The sequence below is a fragment of the Pteropus alecto genome, unplaced genomic scaffold, assembly GCF_000325575.1.
Source record: "Pteropus alecto unplaced genomic scaffold, ASM32557v1 scaffold110, whole genome shotgun sequence".
NCBI classification, from domain to species: domain Eukaryota; kingdom Metazoa; phylum Chordata; class Mammalia; order Chiroptera; family Pteropodidae; genus Pteropus; species Pteropus alecto.
The window spans coordinates 658806-670438 of NW_006431920.1; the positions used below are offsets into that span (position 1 = coordinate 658806).

The 11633-nt window shown below is 54.4% G+C and overlaps 1 protein-coding gene across 1 annotated transcript in view; it reads right to left on the reverse strand.

Annotated features, from left to right (window-relative positions):
- The window catches only part of EFHD1 (EF-hand domain family member D1), a 37154-nt gene that overhangs the window by 14076 nt on the left and 11445 nt on the right, over window positions 1-11633 (reverse strand). Inside the window, exon 2 of the mRNA XM_006906760.3 lies at window positions 2077-2224. Coding sequence (XP_006906822.2) covers window positions 2077-2224 — 148 coding nt within the window. The remainder of the gene's footprint in view (window positions 1-2076; window positions 2225-11633) is intronic.

Sequence of the window (11633 nt, forward strand, 5' to 3'; positions counted from 1 at the left end):
GCCCCGCCACGCGCCGCGGCGTCCTGGGGCGCGTGACCTGGGCGTACAGTCACGGTACCCTGACCTCAACGACGGGCCCAGGAGGAGGGCGTGTGTCCCCAGTAGGGCCGGTCAGAGGCCTTCCTCTGGGACTGGTACAAACTCAGAGATAAAGAAGCTCTCTATCCACGAGGGTCGATAAACCGAGGCACTGTAATGTGGTGCTGCTGTCAGCCATCTTGCAGGCCCTGGGGACAACACCCTATGTAGGAGGAGAAGGTGAGGCGGACACAGAAGAAAGCACCATCGAGATATGGATGATTTGTGTCCGAAGCACACTTCTCCTTCTTCATGTCGCAGGTACATGGGCCAATAGCTATTTCTTTCTCATTTACGTTGGGTGGCATTCTCTGTCCCTTACGACCAAGAGTCCTAACTGATACAGGTGGAGAAAGAGTACTTAGTTCTCGCAACGGTCCTGAGGGAAAGCTATTCACACCCTCATTTTAAGACAGAAAAATTGAGGCTCAGAAGGTGGAACACGGCGCTGAAGCTACGCGGCTCTGTGCAGAGCCCCGGGGGAAAACGCGGGTGAGGGACTGTGTCTCGGCTCAGTTGATGACTGAGCCGCACAGACCTCCTGACACGCTCTCGACTTCTGTTCCCCAGAGATCACCACTTTGTCACAGAAGCTCTTTCCCCAGCACGGCCTCCGAAGCTTCATCAAGGCAAAAGCTTTACCCTCTACACCCCGGGGTCACCTGGGTTAGAAAGAGTCAGTGCCCGGCATGACGCACGATGACATGAAGGAACCAAATATGAAGGAGCCAGAAGGGCAGCGGGGAAGGCGAGCGAGGCGGCCGCGATCCAGGCCCAGCCCTGAGCTCGGGCCTGACGTCAGGGAAACGCTGACCTCGCCGGCACTCCAGCTCCTAGCTCTGAAGTAAAAAGGCTGAGCTCGATGACCCTGAGGGTCACGCCCAGCACAGGTTTCCCGTGTCCCTCCATCTTTGCATCTACTAGATCAGGACTGGAGATGATATGTGGGCAGTGAGGGACAAGACCAGCGTCATCGCAGCTGAGGGACTCATAGCCGCCAGTCAGTGACAGAGGCTTCAGGGAGAGCAGGTGACTCGTAGCCGCCAGTCAGTGACAGAGGCTTCAGGGAGAGCATCCCAGGCCCTATCTAGCCTGGACAGGAGACCGGTACTCGGCCAAAGTCTCGCCACCAGAAACCAGGACGCCGGCGCTGCCCTGTTTCTGGAATAACCAAGGGTCAACACCAGGAAGCGAAGACAGCCCTCTCTAGTCCCGGCTCAGCTGAGACACCGCTGAGAACAGACTGCAGCAGCCAGGCTAACGCTGCCGGCCTTCAGCCCAGATGTTGCCACCAAACATTCTAATGCCGGGCCACACCGACACACCTACAGGCCCTGTGATACAACTCACACGCACAAGCCGTGGCATTCTCTCCTTGGGGGAATAGGTCCTTAGCGTGGAAGAAACCTAATGGCTTTCGCCCCCCAAATAGGAACGGCCTGATCACCAAGGCTGTCCCCCACAGGGGATCAGCCAGCGAATCTACATGTACTCTTCCAACAAAATTTTGCCTGCTGTTTTAGGGGTTCAAAGGCCAAAAAGCCCATTCTTTGACTATTTGGGTGTGGGGGTGACCCTGGGCACAAAGTAAGACCCTTTGTTTAGCTGCTTTTCTTACTATTTTAAAACGCTCATTATAAATACTAAAAGTTTTAATGTATTAAAAAGTATAAAATTACAAAGCCACCACAACTTTGCACCCACGAATATGCACTGTGAATATTTAGATGAGCACCCTCCAGAGCTGGCAATATGGATGCCATTTTACCCAAACGAGGCTATTCTACCCACGCTGACGTTCAATCGTTCTGAGCATTTTTTCCAGCCAGCAATGAGGTTCACTAGCTTCTTGAATTATATTTAAAAGCGGAACTGTAGGTTACGTATCTAAACAGCCCTCCAGAGAGGCGTCAAGCCATGCGTCCTCCAGGGCACTATGAATTCGAGGTCCCCTCAGGGCCACGCCCCCTCCAGGCCCGGGTGGCAGGTCGCAGGTACCTCGCGGAAGCTGAGCTTGCCATCGAAGTCCTCGTCCACCTCCTTGATCATGCTCTTCAGGCCCAGGTGGGTCTGCGGGGCCCCCAGCTTCTCCATCATCAGCTTCAGCTCCATGAGGTCGATGAAGCCGTCCCGTCCGGCGTCATATCTGCGGAGTCAAAGGCAGGGCACCGATCACGGATGACCATGGCCAGGACGGAAGGACACATGTTATTCTCTCAGTAATCTCTCTGTGTGATTATTTCGGCGTGATTGATTGAAAAACTTCTCAAATGCCTCGTGTTTTGCAGCTCCCGCCCGGATCACCACACCGGAGGGGACCCTCCTCACCGGAGGGGACCCTCCTCTCCTCAAAACACCCGTGGGCTCGGCACAGTCCGACTGCAGGTTGACCTTGCACTGCGAGTCTGTTTTCATGCTGTGCCTCCTTAACTAAGTCATAGTTTCTTGAGGATGAAAAGACATGCCTGTTTACCTTTATTTCTCCCAGTTTTGGTCAATAATTATCGACTGAGCCTCCTGAAGCTAGACCACAAAGGAGCTGTAGAAACGCGCCACGAGCACCTACTCCATTCGCATGGAGCGTGGCAGCGATTCCGGGAGCCCTGCCTTGGGTCTCTCCACCCTCGTGTCCACCGACTCCCCCTCATCCTCCGGCCTCACGTCTCTGCTTCCCGCCCTCGCACGACGCTGTGAACCAGGCCTGGCCCCGATGCTTTGTCCTCTGGCTCATTCATCTAGTCTCCAGGCCCGAACGGTCACATGTGTGTGAGTGACAGCCTAGAGGGGTCCCAGCCCTGCTCTCTCGGCTGAGTTTCAACCCCAGAACCAGCACCTCTGCTGGCTGGCCCTCCAGGCACCCTATCATCCTGCTGGGAAACAGAGCCAGCCTTGCCATGCGGGGGGATCTCAGCCCTGGCCTCTACTCCCGAATGCCTGGGTCAGCCCAGTCAGATCGTCTACAGCCTTCTTCCATCCTGACCGGTCCACCCCCGCTTCTCTACACATTTGGGCTGTTCCCGGGTTTTCTCGGACTCCCTGGTCTCCCTCCCTCAAGTGCATCTTATTTTCTGCTACCCAGAGACCCCTTGCTGCTCAGGCATGAACATCTTGCTTTAAAAAACAAATCTGTCCATAACGACCGAAAACTGGAAACAACCCAAGGGTCCATTGATGGATGAAGGAATAAACAAAATGCGGTATATACATACGACGGGATGTGGCATGTTTATAGAATAGACTATTACTCGCAATAGAAAAGAACCAAGTTTCAATACATGCTAACATGGGTGAACCTTGACAACATTATGCTAGGGTTGATGAGCCAGACACAAAAGGACAAATACTGCAAAAGTCCACTGATAAGAAGCATCTAGAATTCGGACAGAAAGTAGCACGGGGTACCAGGGACCGCGAGGTAACAGGGGGATGGGAGGTTACTATTTAACGGGCTAGAGCTCCAGTTTGGGATGAGAAAAGGTTCTGGAGGCGGATGGTGGTGACGGTCACACCAGAGTGTGAACGTACACGTAATAGTTAAGACGGTAAGTTTTATGTGTCTTTTACAACTTTAAAAAATTAAGTAAGCAAACAAATCCATTTTTTTTCCCATTATCTATAACACCGCCCTCCACCCCGCTTCCTCCTGACCTAACAACAAAAGCCCACTGTTGCTGGGGACCACACCGCCACCCACCAAGAAATGCAGCCCGTAGGCAACCAGAAATCTAAGTCTGTGGGCCGGTGGTATTTTGAGGCCCACGTGGTTGGGCTGCAGATGAGGCCACACTCCCCGATGCACACTGTTCCAACCGCAGTGGCTGACTCATGCCATCCCTCCTACCCAGAATGAACCGCCCACCCGCCCCTCACTCTTTGGTGGCTTTTCTGTACCCCAGAGCTCGGGGAGCTGCCCCCTTCCTCCTCTGACCTCCAACAGCACCCGCTGTCCCTCCTCCCCTGGTGCTCGACTGACACCACCACCCTCTGCATGGCACTTTCTAACTCAAGCAGCACTGGGCGCTGCCTCCGTGCCTGGAAGAATCCCACTGCCAGGTGCTAAAGGCTGCAGACGAGACCCCTGGATGTCTGCTGGCGACTCTGAGGATCCTCAGGGAAAAGACAGGTAAAATAATACTTTGAATAACTGAAAATAGGGGCTCGAACTGATATTGGTGCACCATGTTCACAGCAGCATTATTCACAATAGCCAAAGGTGCACACCCCACAAATGTCCACTGACAAATAAATGGGTAAACGAAATGTATACACCGTGGAGTACTATTCAGCCCGAAAAAGGAAGGAAGTTCTGACACGTGCTACAACGCGAGTAGATACTGTACAATTCTACTTATGTGGGGGACCTAGAACAGTCAAATCCACAGGAGCAGAAAGTGGAACGGTGGGGTGGGGTGGGGGGACTTATTATTTAATTGTCTTCATTCCCAGCTTCAGTTTTACAGGAGGAAAAGAGTTATGGAGACGGGCGGCGGTGATGGTCGCACGATGATATGAATGTACACGATGCCACCGAACTGCACACTTAAAAATGCTTGTAATAGTTAAGTTTGTGTTCTATACATCTTACCACAATTGGGGAAAAAAAAAAAATGGCGAGGTCCTGAAACCGAGTCCCCCAAACCGACTTTCCCAGCCCTGGTGTTGAGGGAAGGAGAGGGGCGGCACGCGTGACCAAGGCGGAGGTCTGCGGCACTCCGGTGAGCCTAGGGGCTGCCAGACCCACAGCAGGTGGAACCGTGACATGAACAGAAAGTTCTGACTCCCGGATGCGGGGGACAGCTGTCCTCCCCGTCCCATGATAGTCTGCTCTACTGCAGCTCGCCCCACACGTCAGGGGACACAGGCCTGGTCAGTGGGGACACCTCAGGTGGTGAATGGACTTTAAGACCCAGAGCGAGGATGAGCGTGGGAGGTACCTGGATTACTATTGGCCCCAGGAAGCAGAGAGCTGTCTTCAGATTATGCATTTAAATGTCCCGGGAACATCCCCAAAGGACAGCCAAGCGCTGGGCTCTGTCTGTGTAGCCAACACAGGGAAGAACTTTCTGGCAAAAACAGTGACTAGAAGGAGACCTGAGGTAAGGGGAGCTCTCCCACCTGGCCAGGGCGACAGTCTCCTTATAGGGAGTCCGAGTCAAAGTAAACAGGCTTCTCCCGTGTGGGACTTTCCAGAGCCTTCCATGGGGTCACGTGTCTGAGGGAAACAGCACACAGACTCATCTGATCCCACCGTCCCGGGTGGCGGGGAATTTCCACTGACGGGAGGTGTGCCTGAGCACCAGGAGTTCCAAGGACACCACTCCGGAAACGCCTCTCCGGGCAGCTCCACGTCAGCAGGGAGCCCAGCCCAGCGACCATGACAGCCGACCCCACGCCCAGACTCAACACAAGGTCGTCCGCCCACCGCTCCGCTCAGCCCTCCGCACACGTTCCAACAAAGTCTGCCGGGAAGGTTGAGGCGATGAAGGACGGGGCATTCACGATGACGGTCATTCGGGGCAGAGGTCGTTAGGGTCGGACGCAGAGGACAAAGGACGGAGAAGTGAAGGCAGGAAGAGCGCAGCCGCAAAGCTCAGGTGGAAAGAGAGAGGCGGGCCCGGGAGGAGGCGAGGACCCGGGGCGCGGATGGAGACTGGAGAAGATGGGCAAACGAGGCCGGAGCTGTCCTCACTCAGGCTCCCGCACACCCGAGCCAGAGCTGGCACAGCCTCCGAGGCACGAAGGGGCTGTGGACAGGAGGCCATGCGTGGGAGGGGTCGGGGACGATACCCTTGCATTTCTTTTCTGGAGTTCTAAATGAGAGGAGTCTAAAAGATTTAGAAAACATTCTCCAGGCCTAAGGAAAAAGGACCAGAATGTCAGAAAGAGCCTCCGGGCAATGAGTTAAAGGAATTGCAATTTCTTTCAATGGGCAGGAAAATTTGGTTGGATCACTTTTTTCTGCCTGGAAGCGGAAGCTCACCGGCCCAGTGGGCAGATCTCAGGAGAGGAAGGGGCCAGAGCTGGGTGTCCTGCCGGGAGCCGCAGGCTTGGCACAGGAATAAAGACAGTGTGTAGATGAAGACGGGGCATCTCAAAGGCCAAGAAGGGCAGAGAAGAAAGGGGTCATGAGCCACAGCCACCGCCCTCACTCCCGGGGACTCAGTAAAGGCTGCTTTCCTTTGTTCCCGCTGGAAGCATTGGGCAGGTGCCATCTACGTAAGTCCTGGCAGGACTATATCGTGACCATCCTCACCCTTCCTGTGGAGCTGGGATTTATAACTCAGACCGTCTAGGAGGGTTCGTCCACAGTCCCCTCCTTCAGGGCCTGCGTTTACGAGAGAGGCAGGGAAACATCCCAGGTCCCCAGCGGCATCCTTTCCATCTGTTTGACCTGCTTTGCTCAAAGCATCGGAGACTGCATGTCCGTGCTGTGCACACGAGATTCGAAGTGCCTGAGAACTAAAACCGATCTGCTTTGCCGTTCACAACGCATTGTCTCCCATGCGAATCCTTTTCATCTTTACAAGTCCTATGAAGAATTAATAACAGCCGCCTGCGTGCATTGTTTTATTGAGAGCTTACTAAGTGCCAGGCACTTAGCAAATCACCTCATTTAACTCAAGGGCTGTGAAGTGCTGACAGATGGTGAAAAATGAAGTAGGCAGCCAAGCCAGTTCCCGTAGATCAAAAGTAACCCGGGACTTCCCAGCGGGCGCCCGGCTGCACATGGCCATGGGGAAGGCACGACAGTAATTAACTGAGTCTATACTGTGTGCCTCTCAAGCCAGTGGGGGCCCTGGGGGCAGAGTGCCCACTGTTGTAACTGAGATTTGTACCTCTTAAATTTATATTGGAGCCTTTGGCAGAACAGATAGGAGCCACGTTGCTGAGTCTCGAATGGTGGGGAGATTGAGATTTTGGTCTAAAAGCATGGTGCTTTGGACCGCCCAAATGTGCAAAGGCATTAATTTTTGGCCAGGAGAATACTGATGTTGCCACCTTACAAACATTTGGGGAAAATCTCAACAGCCAAGCCCTTCAAATAATTTCATTATTTAACCACTCAACACTCCTCTGAGGGGCGTAGTACTGTCTGGCGGGGGAAGAAATAAGGCCCATCGAGGCCAGCGAGCCCAAGGTCACGAGGCCCAGCAAGGTTAACCGGGAGGACTCCCATCCTGATGCCCAAGCAGAGGTCGGTGCTGGGGAAGGAAGATCTGATATGAGGTCAGTCTTTACAGAACGCCAAGGCTGCCCAGAGGCAGGCTAGCCAAGGCAATCAGCAGAGGCGGGCGAGCCAAGGCTAAAGCAGAGAGAAGTTTCCTGGGAAGTCAGCTATTGGAAAGCTAAAGGCCTTTCTCCTGAAGGTTGTAGGACTTCCAATGTCATCACCACATCCCACAGCGGCTGTGGCTGCAGGAAGCTGGAGGTGCCTGAGACTGGCCCAGGGGGTAAAATCATCTTCTTGAACCTGCCCAGAGCCTCAAGCAACTGCAGTGTGGAAGCCCCTTTAGACGAGGCTGCCTGTAAACCGGAGATCCTACGCCAGACTTTCGGGCCTGTGGGACAGGCAAATGCAGCTGGATATGTTTTCTTCCTTCTTCAAAACTCTTTGCTTTCTGTCCCCCTCCCCCCCTCCATGAAAATGCTGTCACCTTCCTGGCAATATGGAATCCAGCCCTGAGAAAAGGGAACGGCCCTTAGAATGGCCTGCCCAGGTCACACCCACCGACATGGCTCAGCTGGCAGGGCCATCAGCCAGGGACTTCTTCCTGGAGACAGATGGCTTTCCCCAGCCCCAGGGGAACCATGAAGGAGGGGACCTGGGGAGGTAGGGTGGCCCTGGCCGAGTGAAGCCCCACAGGGTCCCAGCTCCAAACCTGTCTGGGGCTCTGTCTCCCTACAAGCCTGGCCTAAACCTGCATTTCCCCTCCCCCTATTTCAAACCGTCAAAATATTTTCTTTTCCTCCCCACTGTTTACATCTTTCAAATGCTTGCAGGCTTATTGAAGTTTCCTTAAGCCCTCGGCTCCCTCCTCCCCTACACCAACATCCTGGCTCCTTATACCAGTTTTTTTAAAAATCTAAGTTTTAACTCAGGTTTTTCTTATTAAAGGCAACCCGCAGTCCCAGACCCCAAACCCTTCCTCGTGTCTCCTGGGCTTCCCTCTAGCCCTCCTCTGGATTGGTGACCTTTCTCCATGCTTTGCTTTAACATTTCCTCAGTCCTTGTCATCTCTATACTCTCCAGGATCTGTTAGGGCGAGGCTCCAGTCCCATCGGCACTGGGGACCCCACAGACACAGACGGGGTTCAAGCCCAGCCCTCCATCTCACTTGCAGACTGAGTGCAAGAGAGCCAGCTATGCCTTGCGGGGTGGGAGGGGGGCCAAGAGGAGATAATTGGGTGCCCTGGCCCCTGAACCTGGTAAGCAGTTGACGAGAGGGAGCTGTTTCTAAAAGCAGGGCCTGTCTGCAACCCTAAAGAGCAAGCAGACAGCTTCCAGGACTTCTGCTCTGAAGACCTGCCCACACCCAACTGGGCCTCAAACAGCTTCCACCGCCTGAGCGTTCTGCGGGGAACACAGGTCCACAGGCTGCCGTGGCCCCTTTTGCTGAACCTCCATGAGCCCTTCCTGAGGGACCCAGAGCCCGGCCCGTCCTAAGTGAGAGGGTCAGGTCTGCTTCCACAGGCTCACGCGAAAGGCTCTGCTCCTGCCTGGGGCCATCGGTGGATGGTGCAGTGGGGTGGGTGAGGCAGGACAGGCTGAGCTCTCCAAACTCAGGGCCCACAGCTGTGTGTGCCAAGAGCTGGGAAAGCCCCCTGCCTGGGCACAGGGGCCCAGGTGACGCCTAACCCTCACCCCACCAGAGACCCTCTAGCAGAGTGGCAGGCCGGTTTGCAGTGTCCACCCAGGGCCCCTCCACTTTCCATGAATCACTTGCTCTCTTGGCTTCCACTGTGCAGAGCCCCCTGGGTTTTCTTGGTTTTCACCAAGAAAGCCCCAGAATAACCCTGCCATAAAGGAAGAAAGAGGCCGGGCGGCCTTTGTCTGCCTGAGGCTCAGCCATCGGAAACTCCCCAGGGATTCCTCAGAGGGGGGGATTCTGAGGAGAATGGCAGTGCCCCAGAAAATGCCTTAGTGTTGGGGGGGATCACCTATGCCTCAGAGGCCACCAGGACATCGAACACCCCTGCTTTTTTTTTTTTTTTTTTTTCCCAGAAAGGCCTTGCATGGAAATCGTGCACTGCCTTTTCGAACGGACAGGGGCTAGCTACTCAAACTGTGGTCCCTGGACCAGCAACCTCGTGGTCACCCACGACGGTCATAAATGCCTGACCTGCTGAATCAGAACCTGCATTTCTATGAGACACCCCGCGGTGCCCAGGCTCTTCCAAGTAGGAAAAGGGTGCTGTGCCAGACTATCCCCCAAAGCAGGTGGCCTTTCCTAGGGCCCTCCCACTTCTCCTGGTCAGTGTCCCTAACTGAGCCTCAGGACTCCTCCTCCAAACCTCCCTGGCTGCCCATTCTCTGAGTTTCTGATTTCCTGTCCTTTGTGTGGGTCCCCAGCTGTCAAATCATCTGCTCCCCCTTCCTTCCTTTCTTCCTCTCATTTGCTGCAGGCCAGGAAACCAGATCGCCCAGTATGTTATCGCTGCATGCAAAGTCAGAGTAAGCAGGCTCTGAGTAAGGGCCTGGGGGACTCGAGGAATAAATACAAAAGCTGGAGCCCAAAGGCTTTTGATTTCCAAACTGCTCCCAGCCGGGTTTAGATAAGTGGCTGGCTCTGTGGCATTTCATTCACTCGCTCACTCACCACCTGGCCCCCACCTACCTGGGACCTTTCCAGAGCAGAAGGAAAGCACAAAGACCAGTCCCAGCAGGGAGGCAGAGGCACAAAGAGACAGTTAAGCTGTGAGAAGGCCCACATTTGAACTTGGGCTGGGCTGGAATAGAAGGAGGCAGTTGGCACAGAGGAGCAGGAACTAACAGGAGCGAATGTGCTGGGAGGGAGCCGCTGTCGCCGGGTCAGTCCAGAGTTGCCAGGATGTCCCGGAAGGGTGCACAGGCCTCCCACAAAGCATTCTGGGAGACATATCTTCCTGAGGGCAGTAGGGGGCAACCCCCAACGAGTTTGAGGCAGAGGCTGTTTCAGAAAGGCCTCTCAGCTCAGTGTGCAGGATGGATTTTTCTGGGGAGTGGGGGGGATGAGCAGACTAAGGCAGGGGGCCCAGCTGGGGCCCTAGCCTGAAGAAATGCAGGGTGGGCAATGGCGAGGTGAGGGTGGCACCGGGCAGAGATGAAAGCCAGCTTCACCTGTTCCGGGCAGAGCCAATGCTGTGGGGGCTCATTACCAGCAAATATCCTTCATTTTCTAGTAAAAGGCCAATCCCTTTGCAGGCTGCAGGAGACCAGTTGAGGCTGGGTCCCATCTCCACCCTCAGCCACAGTGCCTTGTAGTTCCATATACCATACACGGTGTCCGAAAGTTCATAAAGAAAAGTGGGGGGCAGGGCAGAGCTGAGGGCCACCCCACTACAGAGCACCCACTGTGTGCTCAGCACCTTGCAAGAGAGCAGAGGGGAGGCAGAGCCAGGCGGCTGCTATCCAGGCTTCGACACAATCAGGGAAAACTGCTTTGTCCCAAATGCATGCAGGGGAGGACACTGCCCCTGCCAGGAACTGCCACAGGGACTGCGGAGAGATGGCAGGGGGTGACTGCACCAAGCTCCGTGAGCCTCATGCTCTCAAACTGGATGCTGTAACTCAACAGCGGGAAAGCCTCCGTTAGGGAGGTTTTAGCTAAATTCAAATTCTCCTGCTGATGCCAGCAGCCCAGAATGAAAGCAAAGCAAACCAGCCCCCACGGCCACCCCAAAGGATCACGCCAGTGACAACAAGATAACAGGTCAGTGGTGCAAAGTGTTTTTGGCCACACTGAAGGTACAAATACCAAGAACCCTCTAACTGCAAATGACGAATGACGAGGAGACAGATGAGCCTAGGAAAGCTTCGGACTCAGCAACATAAATATAACAGTAACGATTCCTTCTACTGGAGCCTCTATGGCAGCGGTCCCTAACCTTCACGGCACCAGGGACAGGTGCTCCTATGAGAATCTAATGCCTGATGATCTGAGGTGGAGCCGAGGTGTTGATGCGAGCGCTGGGGAGCGGCTGCAGAGATAGATGAAGTTTAGCTCGCTCACTAGCCCACCACTCACCTCCTGCTGTGAGACCTGGTTCCTAACAGGCCAGGGACTGGTACACGCCTGGGAGTTGGGAACCCCTACTCTATAGGCTCCTCCCGAGGAAGGCGGGATACAGCAGTGTCTGGGAGTGTGCTCCTGGGGTCAGACTCCCCTTATTCAAAGCCCTGGTGACATCCTGTACTGTGTGTCTGTCCCTGGGTGAGTTACTTAGACTCTCTAGGTTTCCAATTCCTTCCTCAGCCAGGTGTTGCCACAATTAAAGGTAGGCAGATAAACTCTCGGCTTATCAGTAAGGGCTCACTTTTTAGTTTTGGTTGATATTATCTCATTCAGAAAAAAAAA